At 40.8% G+C, this 26477-nt stretch overlaps 1 protein-coding gene across 1 annotated transcript in view; it reads right to left on the bottom strand.

Annotated features, from left to right (window-relative positions):
- The window catches only part of NBEA (neurobeachin), an 812633-nt gene that overhangs the window by 139240 nt on the left and 646916 nt on the right, over nt 1-26477 (bottom strand). The window contains 1 exon segment of the mRNA XM_033948014.1: nt 17265-17380. Within this exon segment, the coding sequence (XP_033803905.1) occupies nt 17265-17380 (116 nt within the window).

Below are 26477 nucleotides of genomic sequence, written 5' to 3'. Positions count from 1 at the left end.
AAGCACTATGTTTGACGGCCCAAGTACAAATACCATTGAGATTCCACCATAGATTTCTACAAGAACTTGCTGGGGATTTTAATTATGAAGCGCTGGCTACTAAGTGGACCAATGATTTACATACACCAATTCCTGCAGATTTACTTAAGAAATGTATCAAACAGGGTGACAAGCTGCTGGTTCAAGCTACGGAGAAGGAAAGACACTACAAATTTCTTACTCGGGCATACTTTGCCCTGAATAGGGCTTTTAAAGCACATCTCACTGCAATGAACTGCTGCCCAAAATGTACCTCGCCTCATGCTACTTTGGGTCACATGTTTTGGCACTGTTCTCGCATTGCTTCTTTTTGGCATCAACATTTTACCCATGTGGCCCAGTTTTGGTCTTGTTCATGGCAGCTGAGACCTACTATGTTCCCGAAATGCCTTGAGTGCATAGCTTTCACTCGCAAAGCTATTCTAATGGGTTGGACTGTGATTTTGCAAGCTTGGTTGTCTGCCCAGGCGCCAAAGATAGTTCTTTGGAGAACCTTGATGATGCAGTTGGCGGGATTGGAACGCCAATCACTCTCTAATTTGGACTCTAGACAGGGGTCTTTAGTCTGTCATTGTTGGTTACCATTTTGCAATACTTTAACATCAGTTGCCAGAAGCAGACTATTAAACTAGTCTCTGTTTATTCCAGCTCATATATTTTGTACCTTGTCAATGTTCTTTTGTGCTTGAGTTGTATGTAATTCTTTTGAAAAATTAATAAAAATGATTTAAACATAATTATGCTACAGAATGGGTCTCTACCAGAATGCTCTGGTAAAGACCCATTTAGAAATATGCAAAGACACTTTATTAATTTGGAAATATTAATTGGGAAGAATACATACTTTGTAAATGGGTCTCTGCCAGAGCCTCTAATGTAAATATAAAATATAAATACTCCAGCTGATGAGGACCCCCAAACTATGTCTGGGCCTACCAGCATCTTAGAAGCTTCATCAATGAAGAGGCAATGTCGTAGGCCTGCTCTGGAACCTTCCTCCAGCTGAATCACTACTTTCAATATTTCACCGTAAATTACATCAGAAGAAAGGAAAGGAAGAAATTCTGAGGATATGTCTAAAGTAGATAGCTGCCGGACCCACAAAAAGTATGCTCTCACAGCAAAGAAACTACAGGTAGTAGTTTGAAGACAATGCTGCAACCTCAAAAGAAATCTTTAATGAAGATTTCAATCTTCTCTCATGAACATCCTTTAATGCAGTCCCATTATCTACTGGGATGGTAGTTTTCTTAGTTACAGCAGTAATTAAGGCTTCAACCATTGGCAAATTGATATATTTCAGATGGGGGAAAAAAAAATAAAGATAAGACATAGCCCTAGCAACTCTTAAACCTGAATTGCCTTGTGAACATGAAATATTTTAAATGTTTTTTGGTACTATATAGAATTAGATAGAATTGACAGAATTAGAAGCAGCTGAAGACTGAGAAACCAGGGAGCAATATTAAGAATATCTAAAGCTTTAGTAATAAATAATGGAAGTTACTCCCTGTGAAGCACTTTGGTTACTGTGGGACCATCTCCCTCAGCATAAGGAAGGCTAGAGGTTTCTCTATCAGGTGAGATAGAAATATCAGAATTAATTGATAAAACTGTGTCAGAAAAATGCCCAGTGGCTATACAGTAGAAACATTGGATGCCTGTAGGTATTCTGACAAACTACATTTCTTGGGGGCCTGTTCCTGAAGAAAATGTTGCAGAGAAACTGCATCAGACTGAGGCTGAGAACATTTTAACAACAGATTAATACAAGAGGCTGAGTCCAAAGAAAAAGATTAGAAACAAGTTATGCATCATGGTTACACTCAGACCAGCAATTGCTTGAGATGATGAAGGCTGAGGGGACACATCAAACATGGGTTCTGCTGACATGCAATTCAGGGCAGCAGTGGCTGAGCTCGACAAAACCACCAAACCTTGTTCAGTGTTAACTTAAATGATAGTTCTTGTCAGAAGCAAAGATCCCTTTCACTTTTAGACCTAGCTTTATTTGTAAAACATTTCCAATTTTCCCTCCTGATGTTGTTTTTCCTTAAATGTTCTTCTACTTTCTTTAACAATTGTAGTTCACTCCTCTTTCCCTATGTATCACTAATTAATTGTGTACATCGATTGTATGTTTACCTGTATAAATTGTTTTATTTTGTCCACCCCCCAAAAAAAAACTTTTATTGTTATACGCATTGAAAATATTTGATATTGCGTTTATATCAAAATTTTAATAAACTTGAAACTTGAAACATCCCAAAAAAGAAACAGTTTCTGTCAGCTTTACACACAATGAACGCTGACCACACACAGTCTGCTGGCTCCCACACCAGAGAAAATGTTTAAGCAAATCTGCAGCCATATAAGCCAATTAGAGTAACTCACCACCATGATGAAACAGGAGAGTTCTAGTTTTCAAGCACAAAGAATGAGACTAAAACTGATAACCTTAAGAGTAAATCTTGCCAGATAAATTTTTCCCCCAGAATAGTCTCCAACAGAAAACTGCAGGCAAAGAAGTTTAAAAAAAAAAAAAAAATTGAAAGAGGCAGGAGAAACTGCAGGGGGAAAGCAGTGGGGAGGGAGAGGGATTGGCAACACGAGGTTTACATCAAAAAGTCTCAGAGAGAAAGCTTTTGCCCAAAAACTCAGCTGAAACCCCAACAAGAGCTCGGGCGCCTACCACAGAAACCTGAAACAGAGCTGCATAGTGAAGTTCTTTTTTTTAACTTTATAACATATTATCCATCACATAATAATGAACAAACTGATATCAGATCATATCTAGATAAATTATCCACCACAAAATTAATACACTTTTGACCACAAACTCGTATATTATACTATGGGCCAAAATCAAGGAAATAAAAAAGAAAAAAATTAAATCACTATGCAGATGGATAAAAAGGATGGGTCAGCCAGGACTTAAAACAGGAACATTAGCAGTAACAGTCACCAAGATCTTCTCTGAACACAATAATCTGTATTACTTGTTTAGGGCAGGGGTGTCAAAGTCCCTCCTCGAGGGCTGCAATCCAGTCGGTTTTCAGGATTTCCCTAATGAATATGCATGAGATCTATTAGCATACCATGAAAGCAGTGCATGCAACTAGATCTCATGCGTATTCATTGGCGACATCCTGAAAACCCGACTGGATTGCGGCCCTCGAGGAGGGACTTTGACACCCCTGGTTTAGGGTCAAAGAAAAAATACTGTTTACCCTCACACATTATAATGCATCTACTTGGCAATTTCAAAACAAATGTAATATCCAAGGTTTGGAGTCTTGATCACTTTGCCAGAAAGTCTTTATGCCTCTTCTGGGTTATTCCAGAAAAGTCAAAACATACCTGAATCTTTGAACCTAAAAATTGCACATCCATTTTCTTGAAATGCAATTTTCAGACAGTATTGTGGTTCGGCTCCAAAGCAAAACATACTATGAATGTTGTTCTCTCAGTCACTATATCCAAAGAGCTATCCAGAAATTCAGATAACTTAGAAAATCCAGTTCTCTTGATGTTCTAAACTGGAAGATGCTTTCACTATAGTCTTAATCCCAGTAATATATTGAGCATGAATAATGGCATATTATCTGAGCTAAAACCCAACACTTCCCTTTATATACCATTTCATTAGCTGATAATAATGGTGATTTGGGAAAACTTAAAACTTAAGATTGTTCTTTCTTGATTAATTATCTAGATGTTTCAATTTTCTGTTGATCAGTGGGAAACAGTTACCATCTGAACTTTCCGTAAACTCTCTTCTATGGAGGCTACTTTGGTATTTTGAGAAGCCTGTATTCCAGCCTGACCAGCTACATCTGTTGCCGTAACAAGATATCAGAGTTTACTTTACCAGCAAAAGTCAAAAACGAAGATTCCAAACCTTTGATTGTCTCCCAGACTTTAGTCAGCAGTTATCTCCTCAACTTGCAATTCCGGTAGTGATACCCTCTGTTCATATGGAGTTTCCACTCCATTCTTAATTAGGAGACTACCAGTATTCCAGCGCACTGAAAGACCGACCTCCTCCCCTGACTTAGGCAGTGACGAATCCTGCGGCATCAAGGCAGGGATTCCCTCGGCTGCAGCACTTCCAGGGCATGGGGCAGCTACATGATGTTTGTGGCTAAGAGATGCCCCTTCTCCGCTCTGCTCTGAATCTCCTGGCACCATCCCAAGGACTCCAGTCTCTCTACTGGGTGCTATCCTGAAGGCTTCCAATGTTGGCTGTGAGGTTGAAGGTACCTGAGCAGGTAAGGAGACTTAAGAGTACCTGATTACTATTCAGTGTTTAATGAACAGCGTTGCATATGTCTAGCAGTGCTATAGAAATGATAAGTAGTAGTAAGAAGGAATAATAATAAAAGTTTTATATATATCCCGTCATATCTTTTCAGTTCAAAATGGTATACAACAAGAGATGCTGTAAGGACAGCGAGATTACCGTATTTTCACGAATATAGCGCGCGGGTAACCTAAATTTATGTAAACAAATTATTATATAGCGCGCACACGTGTGTACCGCGCATGCTGCTCCATGAATTTAAATCTCCTTCTGCCGTCCCGACTCTCCTCTCACCGCCCTGCCCTCTGCCCCGAGTCTCCTCTCGTCCCAACTCTCCTTTCGCTACCCTGCCCTCTGCCCCGAGTCTCCTCTTGTCCCGACTCTCATTTTGCCGCCCTGCCCCGAGTTTCCTCTCATCCCGACTCTCCTTTCGCCGCCCTGCCCTCTACCCCAAGTCTCCTGTCCCCCCTTGAAGGTCTACCTATCCCCCTTGAAGTCCTGTCCCCACCCTGAAAGCCTGATGCCCCACCCCGAAGGACCGCTGGCCCCCCCACCCCGAAGGACCACTCGCACCCCCACCCTGAAAGACCGCTCGCACCCCCCCGACGTCCGATTGATCCCCCAGCCCCCCCCGCACGGAAAAGCTGCCTACCGTTGGTTCCCAATGCCAGTGAGTCCTGCTGCTTCCTCTGCCGGCGGTCCCACCCCTTCTCTGAGCCCTGCGCTGCTTTCTCTGCTGCGGTCCCGCCCCTTCAAATTTTACTGCCTACTATTTAAAGCAATAAACGGAGACAGCCCAGCCTATTGGAACAATCGACTAGTTCAATCCACCTCAACCAGACAAAGGAGAACCCACGCACCATTCACACACCCTCCAACCAAAAACATCAAAAGAAAAAAAAAAACTGTACAACAACCTCCTAGCCACTCGAGCTGCAAAACTCGACTCACAACTCTACAACCTATTGACCATGACTACAGACTACAACACCTTCAAAAAAGAAATAAAAACCCTTCTTTTCATAAAACACATAAAACCGAGCTAACACAAGCAGAAATGTCCCAAGCATCACCTGCATCACCTGCAACTACTACATATGAACTTCTAATATCATGACAACTCAGATGTAATCCTTAACAACTCAAAGAAATGTACAAACTACTCCCTAAATACTTCTAATCTCCGGACAAACCATTTGTAATCCGCCTTGAACCGCAAGGTAATGGCGGAATAGAAATCCCTAATGTAATATAATATAATTAAGCAGCTCTCTATTGAATGGAGAACGGAAGCCACAGATATTTTCTTGTCCTTGGAGGGCTTACAGTTAAAAAAAAATGACAAAAATCTGCAGAAAGACTTTAATCAGCAATCTTTGGATTTCTGCAGACTACTCTAGCCATTAGGCTACTCCTTCACATAGACATTTGTATAACTATAATATAGACTTTCCTCCGCTGCCTCAAGGAGTTCATATCCCTTGTTTTGTCTTGTTCATAGTTTGGATGTTTCAGTTTATAAAATGGAATGGAGATTCATGCTGAATGTAGCCAGAACTTGGAAGGCCATTTTTTTTTGTATTTTAGAACATGCTGTATATCAGAGAATCCTGTTCCAGTGGCAGCGAGACTGTATAGGGGTTTGTCAAGGGGGTGAACCGTGCCTGTTTGGGAGGAGGAGGGGAAGAGGAAGGGAGGTGAACTCTGTCATTATATATATATATTTTTTTTTTTGGGGGGGGGGAAGGGGTGCTGATAGCGGTAGAGGAAGGACAGTACTAGGAGGGAGGGTGGTAGGAATGCCCTATACCACAGGATAAAAGAAGAGCAATGGTGGAATATAAACCCTTGATTTATATTCAAGTTACCATTTTTTCCCTAAAGAGGAGGGGAGGAAATGGTGGCTTATATTTGGATAGGTTTATATTTGAGCAAATATGGTAAGGCCATTTTTTTGTAAATGGGCAGAACTGGGCAGGGCATAGGTTGATAACAGTTTTGGCACTAAACACACTGCACTCACCACTGTAACACAGAGTTGGCATATGAACATTTATTACCTCCTAAACAGAAGGCGCTTAATGCTTCCATGCTGAGAGCCAAGTATCGCATGCTAATAGACATTTTAATATAGTAATCACAGATTACTTTCCAGGCATACTCCCCACTAGGGACCACATTAGTTTTGCACTTGGTGTGTGTTAATTTCCTGCATTATAGCATGTTAAGTGCAAAATCTAATGCACTTCAGTAAAATACCGCCTTAATAAACAGGGACCATAATATATACCGTATTTGTTTAGAAACAACCTTATTAACAGCACACTTTTCTCTATATTTGTACATTAAGCCACATGCACACATATTCTCTTACAATATATATCAAATTAACTGACTAAAATAACTTAGGTTAACAATTCCCTGTTCAGTGTAAGATTTACAGCCCTGTCTTGCTAAATGTTTCCTTCTAGACTCTAGACAGATTCCTGGGGTACAAAGACTGGCACAAGGAAACACAGCTTTCCTTGTTCTGGGCAAAATATGCAGTATTATACAAAACTTATGTCTGCCTTTGAGAAACATAAGACCTTCATAACTATTCCAAACACCTGTTTTTATTTTTTTGTTGTTGTTTTTTTAAATAAATGCTTATGGTCAACAACTATGGGCTCCTTTTACGAAGGTGCGCTAGTGTTTTTAGCGCACGCACCGGATTAGTGTGCGCTAGCCAAAAAACTACCGCCTGCTCAAGAGGAGGCGGTAGCAGACAGCACGCGTGGCATTTTAGCACGCGCTATTCCGCGCGTTAAGGCCCTAACGTGCCTTCGTAAAAGGAGCCCTATGTTTCCATATTTTACAATCAGAATAACACTAATACATCCAAACACTTATACCATTTTTAGTTCTCTTATTTTGTAGCAGTAACAGTTTGTATGCGTCAAGTATATGAAATGTAAGTCATGCATAAACTAAGATGGGAGAGCTAGCCTGTAAATAATTTTATACTACTGTGTGTATACAATATACTAATATAAATTTCCAAAAATTTATTACAATGCCTTTATAAAATAATTCTGAGATAATGCTAGATCAATGTATAATTTAGGACCCCTTTTACTAAGCCCTGATAAAATTCGCAGTTACTGTGGCTTTAACATAGTGTCTTTACTTTGCGATAGCTGGAAATTTAAAGCAGCAACCATTGGGAGCATTCCGAACATTTGTCTTTTCAGATGCCTCATTAACTTTGCAGGTACTGTGTTTGGAGTTAGCAAGGAAGCACTTAGGGCCCGATTCTAAACATAGCACCTGAAGTTAGGTGGTGGTAGACACCCTACCCCTAACTTAATTGGGTTTAATTGATTTAATCAGCGCACTAATTGGCTGCGCCAAATAAAAACCATTTTTTTAAAAAGGGGGCACCTTCAAAAAGGCTGCCGTAATCCCATCTATAGAGGCGCCTTACGACACCTAACACCACCGTAGGTGTGGTTAACGTCTGAAGTGGCGTTGGGCATCATAAGGTGCCGTCATAGGCATGATTCTCATGAAAGGTAGGCGCAAGAAATGTAGGCTTTTAAAACCCTGGCCTACATTTCTGGTGCCTTCCTTTCATGGAACTGTGATTCTGTAAACAACACTGTTATGTGATTGACAAGTGATCGTTGGCTCTTTTTAAGGCAGCCACTCACTGATAACAGCACCGTTTACAGAATATGGGCTTTAGAGCTTCCTATTTAGGAAGTGGTAAGTCCTGCGCTAAGAGCAAAAGTGCTAATTAGCATGTGTTATTTGCAATGTGCTAATCACAAACTACCTTCCATGCTCATTTTCTACCTATGACTCGCCCACTAACATAAAAAGCACGTAATATTTGACTTATCAAATGATAACTGTGAAACTGCAGCACAGTTGTTTGCTAACAGTTATTGTAGAGTAAACTACACTTTAATTGCATAATGCTGTTTAGTAAAAGGGTCCCTTAGTGTGTTTTTTTCTCCTGACTGCAATGTTCTTGGGCATAATGCACTATTTTCAAATATTCACAGCTCAGTGGAATGATAAATTTTCCTTCACATATATACTGTATTCTGTTATTGAAATATTGGCTTTTGCAATTATAAACTGCAAATGCTGAACATAATAAGATACATTTTTCTTGCAAGCCATGTTCAACAACTAAAGCAACTTAGTAAAAAGATCCACAAACAGGCTAGATCTAATCTAATACATTTGTGACTAGCTGTTGAAAGTTATACTTCTTTCATCAAGTCAGTATAGAATTGTCAAGGGAATATGACTCCCAAAAGCTAGTCACACATGGATCCAATTAGTCAAATAAAAAGTATCACCTACAACTTAAATGTTGACCTTTATTCCTATGCATTTTATTAATATGATGCCCAAATTAGAAAGTCATGGGATAGGAGGTATTGTCTTATTATGGATTAAGAACTGGTTGAAAAGACAGAAAACAGAGAGTAGGTTTAAATGGTCAATACTCAATAGAGAAGTGTAAATAGTGGGGTTCCTCAGGGGTCTGTGCTAGGACTGCTGCTTTTTAACATATTTATCAATGATCTAGAGATGGGAATAACTAGTGAGATAATTAAATTTGCTGATGACACAAAGTTGTTCAAAGTTGTTAAATTGAAAGATGATTATGCAAAATTGCAAGTGGACCTTATGAGATTGGGCATCAAAATGGCAGATGACATTTTAATGTGAGCACGTGCAAAGCGATGCATGTGAGAAAGAGGAACCCGAACTATAGCTATGTGATGCTAGGTTCTAAGTTAGGAGTGACTGCCCAGGAAAGGGATCTAGGTGTCATTATCGAGGATACGTTGAAACCCTTAACTCAATGTGTGGCAGCACATAAGAAAACTACTACTACTACTTATCACTTATATAGCACTGAAAGGTATATGCAGTGCTGTACATTTTCACATTTATAGACGGTCCCTGCTTGGACGAGCTTACAATCTAACTTGGACAAACAGACCGACATGACATATAGGGTTGGGAATGCAGAACCCAAGGTGAGAGGAGTTAGGAGACAAAAGCATTCTCGAAGAGGTGAGATTTTAACTGGGCCTTGAACACTGCCAGAGACTGAGCCCAACTTAGGGATTTGGGCAGCTTGTTCCAAGCATAAGGTGCAGCAAGGTAGAAGGGTCAAAGTCTGGAGTTAGCAGTTGAAGAGAATGGCATAGATAGGATGGACTTACTAGCTGAGCGGAGCTTAAAGGGGGGGAGGGGGGAGAAACAGAGGGAGAAAAGCGAAGAGAGATAGTGAGGGGCAGCTGAGTGAGCGCATTTGTAGGTCAGTAAGAGAAGTACCAACATAAAGATGACACCCGCAGGCATAAGAACTACTGTTGTGGTGTACAGGTAGGTACAGTAAGTTTGGGGTGGTTTTGGAGGGCTCACCATACAATATAAGTGGGTTATGGTGAGATGTGATCCTAGGACTTTTAATGTGACGTTCACTGCAGTACCCCTTAGAGTGCCCCTCTGCTCTGCTGAGCATGTCTGTGTGGCTAAGATTGTTAGCTGCTTCTATGTTCCAGTGGCTTATTTGTGTGCATTTTTTTTCTTTTTGACGTTTCTTTTTAAAAAAATGGTCAAAAAGGATAGACACACTAAGGGCAAACACAACTAGAAATGGTCATTTTTGGAAATAAGACATTTTGCTATTTCAAAAATGGTAATTTTCTCTACTGGATTTTTGGATGTTTTTCCCAAAACATCCACACTCAGACTTAGACATCATATCAAAAATGCCCCTCTATGTTACTAAAAGACTCCATTTTTGATCTTTCAGAATTGAGCTACAGATTATATTACCCAGATGTCTTGGGGAAGCTCCTTCCTTTAGATTTTCTATTATCCAATCTAATGGAATTCCTATACAATTGTCTGAAACATTCTTCTTCAAGTATGGACAGTTCTCAAGTAGACAATGTGAGGAAACAAATTTACATCTTAATTCCTTCTCTGTTATTTTTGAAAAATTATGCCATAGATTGTCTGATGGTACCTCTAGTTCCTGCATTTGAATATTATCTATTTCCTAAAGGGGAAAGTCACTTCCAATCTTCCTTTAGTACTATTATCATCTTTTAGGTTCAGATTCTCAAAACTTTAACGCCATCGCTAAACTGATTCCAGACAGTTTAGCCTACATGCATTTCAGCGGCGGATTATCAAAAGTGCTTATTGCAGTCTTTAATGAGTTTTCTAGCAGTCTCCAACATGCAAATGGGCTCTTGAATACTGAAACGAGAACTTTGTTAAACTAAACTTTAGGTTTGTATACCTCGCCATCTCCACAAGCGTAGAGCTTGGCGCGGTTTACAGGGTTAGGTTGAAAAGGAGCTACAATGAAGGGTTATAGGAAAGGAGCTAGGAAGATAAAGAGGGACAGGGAACCAAAAAGCGGGAAGTGTTAGATTTTTGAAAAGAGCCAAGTTTTCAGGTGTTTGCGGAAGGATTGGAGGGCGGCGATGGCTTTTGGTGACAAATATCAGCCAGTACAGTGACAACACTTAAAAGTATATCTTGTGTTGTGTGTTTTGACTGTGACTAATCAAAAAAATTGAAAAATTACATGAAGAATCACAAATTGCAGTCTATTTTTTTTTTTTGTGGGAGTAGTAAAAGCATGCTTCTTGAGTGCGTGTTTTATAGCTCCACTTGGCAGTAGTAGAGATGTCCATGATCTCCCGTTGCCAAGCAACACCCCTCCCTGGCAGCAGAAAAGATGCCCAATTTCTCCCACTGCTAACCGACACACTGCTCGGTAGCAGGTTAGAAGCCTAATTTCTCTTGCCAACACTCCCCACCCCTGGCAGCAGGAAAGATGCCCAATGTCCCCCACTGCCAACCGACCAACACCCCCCCCCCCCCCCCGGTAGCAGGAGAGATACCCAATCTCTCCTGCTGCCAACTAACACCCCTCCAAACCCCCTTGGCAAGGGGAGAGATGCCCATGTTCTCCTGCTGCCACACAACACCCTCCATGGCTCTGAAAACCCCCACTCTCTCCCCCTTACCTTACCTTACTTTCAGGTGGCTGGCTGAAGGGATGCCTACTCCCTCCGGCCAGCTGGCCCACCTCTTTAAAATTGCGGGCCTTCCCCTCCCCGGTGCATCCTGGGATGCATCATGGAGGGGACTGAGCCTCTGATTGGCCTAGGTTGTTTAAGGCCCCTCCTATGGGTGGGGCCTTATGCATCTGGACCAATCAGAGCTTTAGGTCCCTTCCCGGTGCATCCACTATTTTGAAGAGGCAGGCCAGCTGGCCAGAGGGAGTAGACATCCCTCTGGCCAGCCATCTGAAAGTAAGGTAAGGGGGAGGCATGTTGGGGGGGGAGTTACGTGGTGATAACGAAGCATGGGCATCTCTCCCACTGCCGAGGGGGGTTGGTTGTTAGCTTTAAATTGTGTGTTCTTTTTGTTATTAAAGTTAATGTCCTTGTTTTGCATGTTTCAACTAGTATTTATATTGGCTGATCAACTTCCTCTATGCTATCTTATCAGCATCATTCTGATGAGCTGCCCATCTTCTCTCTAACCTTCTAAATTGTTGTTTCAACCTAACTTATTTTCTTTAAATCTTTTCTGTTTCAAAAGTACAATATTATCTAAGATGATTTTGGTAATGGAACACCATAATCGATTATATGCTACACAATCAGGCTTCAGAAAATATTATAGCACTGAAACCCTGCTAGGAACCATGACTTCTAAAATAATGAAATGTATGAGTATTGGATAACTTGTTCTTGTGTAATTTGACCAAGACAATGCATTTGATGTACTGTAGTTGACCATCAACTCCTAGTACTAATTCTAAACATTCTAGGGATTAGCAGTAAAGTATTTTTTGTTTTTTTTCTCTTTCTTTCTGTGTGTCTTATTGTTATAGTTATTTAAAATGTGCATAAATTTTAAAAGTGTGTGTATTTAATTAAACTATTGTATACATTTTTATGCATGTTATAATTTTTATATTTTATGTTTTGTACCCACTTTGATATTTTATGTAGGGTGGAATATAACATTTATTAAACTATTATACTGCATTCCTGGTTGAAAGGATTTCTGACAGGCAGCTCCAACTGTGTAAAAATGAAAGAAGAAATATCCAAAGAATGGACAGCTTTAAGCAGAGTACCTCAAGGGTCACCACTCTCCTTGATATAGTTCAATATACTGATGTCAATGCTAGGATACTCCTTAGACAAGAAAGGACTAATACACTTTTCCTATGCAGATGATATCACAATATACCTTCTTTTCCACAAATCGAAAACAAGACTAGCAATCTGGAAAGTAAGGCTATGAACCTAGTCGAGGACTGGGCAGACAGTATGAAACTAAAACTAAACAAGAAAAAAGCCAAATTTTTACTGCTAAGCCCACCTAGAATCAACAGTTAAGATACTCAAGTGTTACTGAATAAAAACCCACTGAAACTGGAATCAGAACTAAGAATCTTAGGGATTATATTTGACAGGAATCTATCCTGGAAAGCACAAATACGAGGGTTAAGTAAAAGTATTTTTGACACTAAGAAAATTAAGTCAAATTTGTCACTGCTTTGACAGAGAAACCTTTCAGCTCTTAATCCAATCACTTCTGATGTCTCAGGCAGTGGTGTAGTAAGAAGGGCGGGGGTGGGGTTGGGGTGTGTGTGTGCGACCGCCCTGGGTACCTTCTTCGCAGGGGTGCTGGTGCTTCTCCTCTACTCCTCTCTGCCCCCCAGCATACTTCTTGAAATGTTCACCGGTGCGAGCAGCATCTTCTGCCTGCTGTTCGCACCAGCCTTGACACCCTTCTGATGTCACTTCTTGTTTGTGGGACCAGGACTTGACATCAGAAGGGACCCAAGGCCAGTGCAAGCAGCAGACAGAAAATGCTGCTCATGGTGGCAAACATTTTAAGAGGTGTGAGGGATGCGCTCAAGCGACAGTAGCGGAGAAGAGCAGGGGGCACAAAGAGCGGTGATGCCGAGCACCACTGCCCTGGGCTCCAACCTTCCCAGCTACGCCACTGGTCTCAGTTAGCCTATTGCAACATCCTCTATGTATGTTGCAGAGAAGCTATACAATAAAAATTACAGACCCTCCAAAACGTAGCAGCCAGGCTAATATTTTCAGCAACCAGAAATGAGAAAAGGTCACCTCTATATCTCAAATTATACTGGCTTCCCATTGAAGCAAGAAGTCTCTTGTATAAGTCTCTGGTGAGGCCCCATTTGGAATACTGTGTGCAAGTTTGGAGATCGCACCTTCAAAAAGATATAAATAGGATGGAGTTGATCCAGAAGGCTGTTACAAAATTGGCTAGTGGTCTTTGTCATAAATCATATGGGGACAGACTTGGAGAACTTAATATGTATACTCTGGAACAAAGACGGGAGAGAGTGGATATGCTAAAGACGTTTAAATATCTCCGTGGCGTTAATGTACAGGAGCTGCGTCTTTTTCAAATGAAGGAAAACTCTGGATGCATGGGGAAGGGACCTAAGGCTCTGATTGGCCCAGACACCTAAGGTCCCTCCTATGGGACGTTCGGCCAAACAGAGCCTTAGGCCCCTTCCTGGTGCAGCCAATTTTGGAAGAAGGAAGCCAGCTGGCCGGGAGTAGGCATACCTCTAGTCAGTCATCTAATTAAAGGTATGGGGGAGAGGGGTTGTAGGCAGGGGGGTGGTATTGTGATACAGCGGGAGAGAACAGGCATCTCTCCCGCTGCTGGGGGTGGGGTGGGGTTTACTTGTCAGCAGAAGAGAGTGGGCATTTTTCCTGCTGCTTCGGTGGGGTGTGTGCTGTGTGCTTGACAGCAGGAGAGAGTGGGCATCTCTTTTGCTACAGGGAGGGGGGGTGCTGTGTGGCAGTGGGAGAGAATGGGAATCTCTCACCGCTGCTGGGGTGCTTCTCAAAACAGCTTTTCTAGCAGTCTCTGACACTACTACAGTGGGGTTTTAAACAGTACTGTCGCTGTACTGGCACCCCTGGACCAGTTGCTGATTTTTGTCGCCAACAGCCGACACTGCTCTTGGAGATGTTTACTGTCTTGCCGGTTCACTCCTCTGTCTTGCTGCAGTGTTTACGCATTTGTGCGGCCCCGGAAACATTTTTTTCAGCCAATGCAGCCCAGGGAAGCCAAAAGGTTGGACACCTCTGGTCTAGACATTCTAGCGGTCAAGATGTCCAAGTAGGTGATTAAAAAAAATATATATATATTTGGGCGTCTCATTCAAATATAGCAATTTCTCTACCTCTGACTTTGGATTTCCTATCAAAAATGGCCCTCCACATAATATGCATTTTTCTTTTTTTAATTCTATATGTTTGGGCTTTACAATACTGTGCATTAAGTTCTGTTATTGTTCTTATGGAGATGATGCGGTATATAAACTTAAGGTTTAGATTAGATTAGATTAGATTAGATTATTGCAGCAATTTGCTTAGTTTTTATGCTTATTCTCATTCTCAATAATAGGATTTGAACTCAAGAATTAGCCAAACCAGTACCTGACTTTCCCCAGCAGTCTACAGTTAATTTAGCTGGAATCTGCCATTCACTATGTAATCCAGATATCATTCCCGTTAGGAGAAGCAAAAGTGTGCCGTAAAACCACAAACTTTGCATCATTTTAAATAACAATAAAATCTCTCAACAAATGGCTTAAAATAAAACAATAACAAATAACAAAAAGACTAGAAATAATCATAAAATTATTTGTAGGGGCAGTCATGAGTAAGTGCGCTTTACAAATTCTAGTGGGTGATGTCACAATTGGGCAACCTGACTCCTCCCATTGTTGATAACATTTGGAGTGCTTAAATGGAAGTTCAGGCAGATTTTCAGAGGCTAAGCCCAGATTGCTAACAGGTTCAATATCCAGTGAGTAATGGCTGCTGTAGTTTGCCTCAGAAGTAGGTACGCTTTTCAAATTCCAGTTGGTGATGTTACATTTGGGAGACATGTCTCTTATCACTGCCAATCGTGCGCAGAATGCGGAGACGGAAGTTCATATACATTTTCAGAGGCTAAGCCCAGACTGATAATAGGCTCAATATTGAGTGGGTAATAGCTTCTGTCAAAATACTTGATATTAGAAGAGTTATCTGGTTTGGTCTACTTTTACACATACATATGGCAACATTTTCATAAAGTCAGTTTTCACAGATGAAAGCATCATTTTATCTGTGGAAGTGATTATGAAAATTAATCATAAAGATTAATCCTAAATTCAGTCTATTGAAAAATGCACATCTGTGACACTAACCTACTGAGATAATAGAGAGAAGGTAAACGACATCACAAAAACAGATATGTTTCTTCTTTTAAAAAGTTTTTAATTAAACTATCTAATTTAATGTTTTCATGTGGCACTTAAGTTTTGAAGGTAACACAATCTAGAGACAGCTAACAAAGAAATTATAACTGCAATTCCTTGGTGAAAATGTTAATGACAGCAAAATATTGTTTAATTAGATGATTGTAGCATCTGGATTAACACTCTTTAAGAGCGATGTTCCTGTGCTTGTCTGCCTCTTCACACTTTACAGACATTTTGTCATCTCTAGGTCATTAGGAAAGAATTTTTAATGATTTTTCTGGAAGCAAGTACTTTGAGTTACATCTAATTAGATGACAATAATAAGCCCAACACATGCAGTAGCTAAATATATACATAATTAGCCAGTGAAGGCTTGTACATCACAGGGAAAAAATGGAAAATGCTAAACAGAAGAAAAAAAGGGAAGAAAAGCGATGCAGAATTCATTAGCTGTTCTTGTTAAAAATTCTCTTCTGTTTTTTAATAAAAATGCCTTAAAGAGAATCATTTACAAGAAACCATCATTGGTAGATTCTCTATTACTGAGCTAAAAGCTAAAATGTATACTGAATTTTGATGATATAGCCTGAATAGGAAAGTTTATATTACCTTAAAATGCTGTAGTTCCTAAATTTATTCCTAAGAGCGAGAAACCTGTGTAAATGCTTTAATGTGTGTCATTGCACTTTTTATATGGGGTATTGAAATTTGTCAGTGAGGCCTGTTTACTAATAATGTGTATTAAGTAACAATAAAACGCATTTAACACTGATTAGGAAATGTAGGCCAAAAGATTTATAGCCATGATTCAGCACTGGGAATGTTCTTAGAAGTACATGTAGTTGTTAATGAAAGGAAAAATAATCAGTGCCTTCTCTTTTTTCAATCACATGTACATGTATGTACATGTCTAAATGTTGCCATTAGAAAACTCAGAATGATTTCTTGTTATTCTATAATTTATCATTGCCAGTCTATCAATATCATCATTTGCTAGTAAAAACTTTGTTTGAAATATTATACCTTTTCTGTGTTGATTTTAATTGTATTAGTATCAAAATCGGTGTTACATTTATAAAAGCTTGTGGCAGAAGCTTCTTTCCAAATAACTACTCACAACAGAACTCAGTCTTAAAAAATCAGAAGAGAAAATATTGTGTTACCTAATCATGCCACAACCAGGTGACATCTGTACTAGGCAAAGCACTGTTATTCTCCTGTCTCACTGCTGTTGTTGAGAATGACGAAGTAGTAAAATTACATTTTCCCATTATTATTTCCAGACTCTCTCTGGCAATGGTTTGTTGCATCTAATAAAGCTTCAGACAAAGCTGTCAGCAGAGGAAATGGCAGAAGGAGAACAGCAAACAGCTTTTATAACAACAAATGAATCTAAAGCTCAGTGATAGGTTGTGTATTTCCTTATACAATTTTATACAAGTACTTCAGAATCTATCGTAGGGCTCTAGCTTAAACCCCGAAGGATAAATGTTTTCAACCAAATCATGGTACTCAAGATTTTGGCAAACACAAATATTTTAAGATGACTACAGTCAGAAACCTTACCTGCTATAGTATTAAGGAACATCAAGTATTCAAAATTAGAAATCTCTCGTCGTTGCCATCGCTGAGTCATGTTAGAAGATTTAAAAAGTTGTCGGGGCGTGGCTAGTGATATTCTCCTAAAAATGAACATAAATTAGTTTAGACAAAAAGTCTTTCGACTGTCTTTTAAACTATGCAAAGTCATTTGACTGGATAAACATCAAATCACTTAGGTAAACTCTCTGTCAGAACATCACTCTCATTCAGTCCAGCAGGTTCAGGAATCTATACTACCTGCACTTTTAGCTTAAGGGACATTATGTATGGTTCTAGAACAATACAGGCAGATGGGATTTTCAAATCTTTATGTACCTTTTTTTTTAAAATAAAATAGAAACGCTCACAGAAGAAACTAGTGCAATAACTTTGGATCCTTGGAACCTACAGACAATTTTTAAAGGTAATAATGCACTTTGGGCCAGATTCTATAAACGTCGCTCAACATGTTTGTCAATAAAAAAAAACGGTGGTTTACAGAATCACACCTAGTGGCGCCTAAACAGGCATTGCTAGGCATCTTACACATAGGTGTCGCTCCATTAGGCCAGTTTTGCGGTGCCTATGTCAGACGCCTAACGATGCCTAAGACAACCACACTTTTTCTCTGCCCAGAACCGTGCCTACTTTTTTTTTTTTAACACACACATCCTTAGGCGTGGGGGGAGGGGGGAGCCTCCACTTAGGTATTGCTAGGTGTCCAAAGATTTTGGTGGCAAACTCTTAAATTGTTTAAGGTTGTATTTTTTTTTGATTGGCTGAAAACCAGGGTGGTCAATTACCATGCTGATTAAGCCAATTAAAAAATAAAAATTAGGTGCAGGTTCCAAACTTAGGTGTCGCTAGGCAGCTGCAATTAAGGCATCTAGCAGTGCCTAATGTAGGCGCCGTATATAGAATATGGCTGTTACTCAGTGAAAATAAAGCACAAGATCCTTAGGTGGATTATACTCACCATCCCCTAATACTACAATCTGCACCATTTGTGCACTAAGAATACTAGCCCTTATTCACGCAAATGTAATATTCACATATGTAAGAGTGGATTCTCTAAATGGCGCCATTGTCGGCAGCCACCTTAAAAGCAGCTAACAATTGCTTGTTTATAGAAACACAACGGCGCCGTTTATAGAAACGCAACTCCAGGAAAGGTAGGTACCGGAAATGTAGGCCTTAGTTTTCAAGGCCTACATTTCCGGTGCCTACCTTTGATGTAGGTGCTTTATGGCGCCTAATGCCACTTCCAGCATTAGCCATGCCTACAGTACCATTATATAACACACATCAGCGCTGAACTAATTCTAATGGTAACCACACTAGAATAGGATCCTCAATGCTATCCAATCAATCTAGCCCAGCGGTCTCAAACACGCGGCCCATGGGCCGCATGTGGCTCTCCAGGTTTTATTTGCGGCCCGCGGTCTGGATGCGATCAACAGCATTTCTCTTCCCCTTTCCCTTCCTTTTGGAGCAGCAGCGTGTCTGGCCGGCTCGTTCCGTTCAAAGCCGCGGGTTGGCGGCTCTTTGCGCTATCCACTCCTGCATCGGAAGCCTCTCTGACGTCACAACATCAGAGAGGCTTCAGACGCAGGCGCAGATCTCATAAGGAGCCGCCACCCGCGGCTTTGAACGGAACAAGCCGGCCAGACACGCTGCGGCTCCACAAGGAAGAGCACGGAAGGGAAGGGGAAAGAGAAATGCTTCTTCTACATAGGAAAGGGGGACCCTAGGGAAATGCTGCTGTACAGGGAAAGGGAGAGGGAGGGAAAGGGGAAGAGAAATGCCTCTCCTGCACAGGAAAGGGGGAAGGGAAATGCTGCTTTTGTTACTGCTGCACCCAATTGGGGAAAGAGAGGGAAGGAAGGAGAAAGGAGAGGAGAGGAACAAGAGAAGAAGCCAAGTTCATGGGAGGGAGGGAAGGAAAGGAGATATCAGACCATGGAGGGGGAGGGAGAGATGCCAGGGCATGGGGGAAGGGAAGGAGACAGATGCCAGACCAGGGGAAAGGAAGGAAGGAGGGAGGGAGAGAAAGGAAGGAAAGAGATGCCAGACCATGGAAATAAGATGGAAGAAGAGAGAGATAGGAAGGGAAGGTAAGACATGGAAAAGTAAATTTTGAAAAGAAAGTAGAAAAATTGAACATTAAGTTAATGCCGAAGATGGAGAGAAAAACAGTCAAAGGACAAGAAGGCCCTGGAAACATAGTTGAAAGCACAGAAAAATCAAGTCACCAGACAACAAAGGTAGGGAAAATTATTTTATTTTCAATATAGTGATTGAAATGTGCCAGTTTTGAGAAAGAAAAGATATTATACTTTTAATGTGAGGGCTGCAGAAAAAAGAGAGTACTTGGAGGACCGCAGAAAAAATAGTTAATGTCTTATTAAAGAAATGACAATTTTGCATGTTTATATAGCTTTCCTTTTAACTGTTAAAGGAAAGTTTTATAAACTATAAAGAGTTTTACCTCATGCAAATTGTCATTTCTTTAATAAGACATTAACTATTTTTTTCTGCGGCCCTCCAAGTACCTACACATCCAAAATGTGGCCCCGCAAAGGGTTTGAGTTTGAGACCACTGGTCTAGCCTGTGGTGGCAGCACTTCTCATTGATCCCATAGCTCAGCAGTTCTTTGAAAGGTTAAGCTCGTGCTTCTGTTAAGCTGGCTCCGGCATAGTCCCTGACTCTGATGAAAAATTGAAAAACGTCAGCAGGGCTGGTGTAGCAACAGCTATCAAAAGCTAAGTTAGAATGCTTTGCAGTGTTTATATAAAATACAAATAGATATAACACTCTTAGAAATGAGTTAATAATTTTGAAGGATAACAGAAGATGAAATAATAATAAAGAAATAATATATGAAAAAAGAGGTTAGGTCTGGGATCACACTATAGCTATGGGATCAATGAGGAGTGCTGTCACCACAGGCTAGACTGCTTGGGTGGCATTCTGAGGATCCTATTCTAGTGTGGTTACCATTAGAATTAGTTCAGCACCGATGTGTGTTATGTTAGTTCTTCTTTAATATTAGGCAGTGTTTATGCCATCTTTAAGTTTGGTACAGTTGCATTAGGTAATGTAAAACACTTACGTAGACACAATTCTGGTGCTGTTTTCTTAGGTGCCTAGGCGTCTTGAAAATCATTTTAAAACGTCTTTTAAAAAACTGCATTTTTGATTTAACTTGGGTGCCTAACTGAAAGCACCGTTTATAGAATATAGGCATAAGTTGTATTTTAAAAACATAAAAATTGCCATACTGGAACAGACTGAAGGTCCATCAATTCCAGTATCCTTTTTCCAATAGTGGCCAATCCAGGTCACAAGTACCTGACAAGATCCCAAGGAGTAAAATAGATTCTATGCTGCTTATCCCAGGAACAAGCAGTGGATTTCCCCAAGTCCATCTCAATAATAGTTTATGGACTTTTGTTTTAGGAAATTTTCCAAACCTTTTTTGAATCCTGCTAAGCTAACTGATTTTACCACATTCTCCAGCAACAAATTCCAGAGTTTAATTACATGTTGAGTGAAGAAATATTTTCTCCAGTTTGTTTTAAATCTACTACTTAGTAGCTTCATTGCATGCCCCTAATCCCAATATTTTTGGAAAAAATATACAAGTGATTCACATCTACCCTTTCCACTCCACTCATTATTTTATAGTCCTTTATCATATCTCCCCTAAGCTGTCTTTTCTCCAAGCAGTTTACATACAGGTACTTCAAGCATTTTTTTTTTTTGTGTTCCAGTAGGCTCACAATTTATTTAAATCTATCAATCAATCTAATCCTCCACTGGGACAGCGGAGGATTAAGTGACTTGCCCAGGGTCTCAGGGCGCAGCATAGGGTTGAACCCACAACCTCAGGGTGCTGAGGCTGAAACTATAACCACTATACCACACTCTCCCATCCCCTTTATCACTTTTGTTGCCCTTCTCTGTATCTTTTCTAATTCCACTATATCTTTTTTGAGATATGATGACCAGAATTGCACACAATATTTGAGGTGCAGCCGCATACAACTTAAACAATATACATGAGGGTGGAGAATAGGTAGGTTTCACATGTAACTTATAGAATACAATGTTACCCACTAAACTGCAACATATATTTGCTAACATTACAACTGCCTTTTACATGGCATAAATAAAAGTGCTTAAATGTTGGTACACAAATGCTGACATGCTCTGTTCTGGAATGGAATCTGGGTGCCAGCTATTATTATAGAATATGTACTTAATTCCTTGCCTTTTAGCACCCAAATTTTGATGATCTTTTTTGAATCCCCCCCCCAAAAAAAAAAAAAAAAAAAATTGAGCTGAAAAGAAAGAAATTCTGAGTTTATCAAGTAAGACATTTTTATGTCTGAGACTTAATGAATGAGAACAATTAGTATTTTTTTTTTTTTCAATAGTCAGTACTAGCAACTAACAATTACATCAGAGACTTGGCAATATACTCAACTACAAACTAGATGTTTTAACATATACAGATGGGATTCTTTGACCTTCATAGCACATTTAGCTTTATAAATATCACTCAGTCTTACTGAATAGAAATATTACCACTATTGCTTTGGCACTTTAAAATCTTGAACTTAATCTTAAGAGAGTATCACCAGAGGAAACGTATATAAACAATCTGTTGTGTCCTAGACCAAGAAGTGAAGTGATCAAGGAGATTCAGACTTCAAACAATAACATATGGAGCTCATAAAGAGAAAACAAATTGCACATGGGTTAGCACACCAATTATTTTCAAAAATACTTTTGAGGACAAGGAAAAAATAAATACAGTATAAAGAATCTACAAGCAATAAACAATCACCGACAATGTTGATGAATGATTAATCCAATTAGTTCACAAAAAGTGTGCGGTGCTTAACTGCTATATTTAAAATTTCAAATGTAGTATAAAATAAATATAACAGAACTGCAGCATAACCAATTCCGATACCAATTATCTTTAGATACTTCAATGTGCCGTTATATTTCACAGTGATATATTTTCTGTTCATAGACAATATGTTAAGGGAACAATATTCAGCTGGTGGCCATAGCTGCCAAAATTATGCCCAGATATTCAATTCCAAGCCATGTCCAAGTATCAGCATTCAATATCTGGGCATGTGCAGATGGCCAGCACTTAAATGTCAAAATAACAAAATGCTCCACTGAATCAGCTGAGAGTATTGTCTTCCACTGAAGAAAAAGCCTCAGGTTTGTTTAGGCAGGGCATAAATGCTCAAGCCTCCTCCACCCACATCACTGGCAGAAAAAACTTCCGTAGAGACTATACACTTGCTGCTAAGCTTGTTTTTATCTATGGGACATGACTTGCTTTTTTAGCGATATAAACAAACATGTGGAAACATCAACGTGGTGTCTCATTAATAGCCAACGTTTCACGGTCCACTACTGCTTCTTCAGGGCTTCTGGACACCCAACATCTTCACACAATGCCACGTTGATGTTTCAATGCGTTTGTTTATATTGCTAAAAAAGTGACTCATGTCCCATAGATAAAAACAAGCTTAGCGGCAAGTGTATAGTCTCTACGGAAGTCTTTTCTGCCAATGATGTGGGTGGAGGAGGCTTGAGCATTTATGCCCTGCCTAAACAAACCTGAGGTTTTTTTCTTCCATGGAAAACAATACTCTCAGCTGATTCAGTGGAGTATTTTGTTATTTTGATATTTATATATTTATCCACTTCACTGTTGTTGATTTAGCAGCACCTAAATGTACAAGTGCTGATATTCAGCCCATAACCAGCCAAAGATAGGACTACTATTTATGTGGTCATTTTTGGCAAGTTAACTTAACTGGTTAAGGGCTGAATATTGGCACTTATCCAGTTAAGTGCTGGCTTCACCCTAGACCACCCAAACAATAGCCAGTTTCAGCTTTAGTGTTTAGAGAGAGTATTCAGTGGCACTGTGCCGTTGAATATTCTCACAGGGCTTGCTCAGCACCAATTAACCAAGCAATTATCTCTTGGTAATAATACCAGTTGAAATGGCTACTACCATTGCTTAAACACTGGATGGATTTAATGTTTCAAACTAAAAAAAACTGCATAACCATGACGATATACAGTTTAATGTGGTGAGACTTCCTAGAATACAACATTTACCAATATATTCTAACCAAGATGGGTGCTTTTATTTGAAATTTTTCACATTCATAAATTTATATACCGCCTATCAATGTGGTTGTCTAAGCGGTTTATAGTCAGGCACACAAACATTTTTCCCTATCTGTCTTGGCGGACTCACAATCTCTTTAATGTACCTGGGGCAATGGAGCATTATTTGACTTACTCAGGGTCGCAAGGAGCAGTGTGGGGCTTGAACTCACAACCTAAGGGTGCTGAGGCTGTAGCTTTAACCACCAGGACACTACTTCTTGCAAAGAGGATAAGGGAGAGCACATGAGGCCATGGGGCTCATTTTCAAAGCACTTAGATACACAAAGTACCATAGTAACCTATGTGTGTCTAAATGCTGTGAAAATGAACCCCTTTGTATCCTGCTATCTTTGAAGTAACATCATTTTCTCCAAGGATAAGCAAAATGTGAAATCTCAAGAATTTTCTGTCTGTCAGGAAAATTGGAACCTGGAGATAAGCCTCCATCAAATTCAGGGCGGCCAGAAACTCTCCAGGCTGGACCACTCCTATGACAGATCTCATTGTCTCCATCCAGAAATCCTCAGGGCACTATTGTCTTTTTGAAATTCAGAATAGGCCTCCAGTCGTCAGAATCTTTCTTGGGCACAATAAAATATATTGAGTATCTGTCCGAGTCCTCTTCTGGAATTGGTTCTATGGTTTGAATATCCAGCAATCTAACATTGCCCGGACTTGGCTGCCCGATGTGGTCATCCCGCTGGAAAATCTACAAACCAGTTGGACAGAGGGTATGCAAACCTTCTCATAAAATATCCAAGACCCAAAGATCTGTTGCTATGCTTTCCCTGACCTCCAAAAAGTCCAAGAGCCGACCTCCAATTTTCTGAAGGGTGATTGGGGGCCTGGCATCGTTGTGGCTTCTTGGCTGCCGTTGTGGTCTGGGAACTTGTATTTTGGATTTTACGGCTTCTGGAATATCTCTGTCTGGAGCTTTGATAGGTTCCCTGAGACAAGCCTTCTGAGGCATACTAGTGGAAACATTGGGACCCACGAATGGAGCTCTAGCTTTTGTTTCTAGCCGCTCGAGGTTTGTTGTCTGGTAAGGACTTGAGAAAACAATCTTGCACACTGGCCATAAGATCATCTAGGCCTTTGCCAAAGAGCATCTGTCCCTTGACAGGGAGCCTGCTACACATATCCTTGGAGGTTGAATCGCTCACCCATTGTCTGATCTACAGCATTTGTAGGGTGGAGATGGAATAAGCAGAGACTCTCGCCATAACTCTAATTACGTCATAAAGTGCATCAACCACATAGTCTACCCCTGCCAGCATGAGCTGAAGTAATGGCTCAGCCGCTGTCATATCCAGGGTTTGCAGCCGTGAATGGCAGGCACGTGCTATGAAAGAAGCAGCTGATGTCGCCATAACTCCTAGGACCAGGGCCTCATATTGCCTCCTGAGGACCATATCCACTTTGCAGTCCTGTGTAGCCTTCAGCATGACTCCTCCCTCAGTGGGTAAGGATGTGCGTTTAGTTACCTGTGCCACCAGGGAGTCTACCTTTGGCATAGCAAACATTTGCTGGAACTCTTGATCCATAGGATACAGCCTAGATATGGCTTTCACCCCTTTGAAGGAGCTTTCGGGACCTCCCAGGGCTTTGTAACTAGGAGTTTCATGTCTGGGTACCATGGAAAGGACGTGGGCTGAGATCAGACCCCACTCAAATGAAAACACTCAGATGATTGGGGATGAGGCCTTGAGCTCATGAAGAGACTCAGTAACAATGTCTGGCAGGGCTGAAGACTTGAACAGCGCTGTATGGAGGGATCCTCTCCCGGGTCCATGGCCACGAATCTATCTGGATCCTCAACATAGGAGGCCGAATCTCCCATCAGGGAAGCCTCACTTTGAGATAGTAAGGGGATCAAGACTGAACTTTCCAACCTGAATTCTTGTCCAATTAACAATCAGAGTCAGGGAGGATCTCCACTCTCATAGAAGTGCTCTAAGGATTCTTAGAGGTGTGTTCTGAGGTTCACTCTTCAGCAGACCTAAACTGAATATTTTGGCTGTGCGCATACACCTGCCATAGCAGATTACTGAACTCTGGGGCAAAGGCCTTAGTAGGCAACTCTCCTTCCCCTTTAGAAGGGAGGAGATGCCTCTTTGACAATTTAGGCACTGTGACACTGTTCTGGGGCTCTTTAGGAAATTTTCGCTCCTCTAATAGGCTCAAAAGCCATGTTCCATGCTCTAGAAGCCACATGGAAGCTACACTTGAAGTTCCTGCCTCCCTGCTTTGCTCGACGCAGGACATAGCACAAGAGCACTCTTTCGCCACCCATCCTTCACAAACAAGGCATGATATAGGGGTATTAGAGTCAGAGGACTCCCTCCCTGGAACTTTGGAAGCAAAATGGTGGGTTTTGGAGAAGTTTGAGAAAAGTTGGAGAAGTTAGAAAAAAAATTGTGAAAATCCAAGATGGCCGCTGCTGTTGAAGTTTAATGCTAAAAAACCCAGCTTAAAATCACCTCAGGGCTGACCAAAAACCTTAAAAAATCCCCAGGATTTTAGGGTAGGGGGACCAAGGCCCTAGCTGCAGAAACAGTTAAAAAAAAAAAAAAGCTTTTTTACATCCAGGCTGTCACAGCCTTACTCATACACCATGTGCTCGGGAAATGGTGCTGCTGCTGCTGCTGCCTGCTTCAGCATCTCTCAGGTGTAGCTGTTCTAGGATAGGTCCTCTACTTCCAGTCACTCAGCCACTTCGCTGGAATTTTCAGGCTGTCAGTCGGACCTCCAGAGACTGACCCTCAACCCTCCCAGATTTCTCATGAGAAAGAGGGGGGTGGAAGGGGAGATGAAACATAGCCGGCATGATAAGTGCCCTGAAGGAATGCTGTTAGCGCCTAAAGAGCCTGCGCTATAGCCCCTGACTAAGTCAAAGAGGCATGCAAACACCAGGGAAACAGATCCTGAGCTCCACTAATCTTCAGCAGACTGGCTGAAACAGGTCCCCGAAGGCCCCGAAGGCA

The sequence above is a fragment of the Geotrypetes seraphini genome, chromosome 6 (assembly GCF_902459505.1).
Source record: "Geotrypetes seraphini chromosome 6, aGeoSer1.1, whole genome shotgun sequence".
Classification (NCBI taxonomy): Eukaryota; Metazoa; Chordata; class Amphibia; order Gymnophiona; family Dermophiidae; genus Geotrypetes; species Geotrypetes seraphini.
This window is presented reverse-complemented; position numbering and strand designations above follow the sequence as displayed.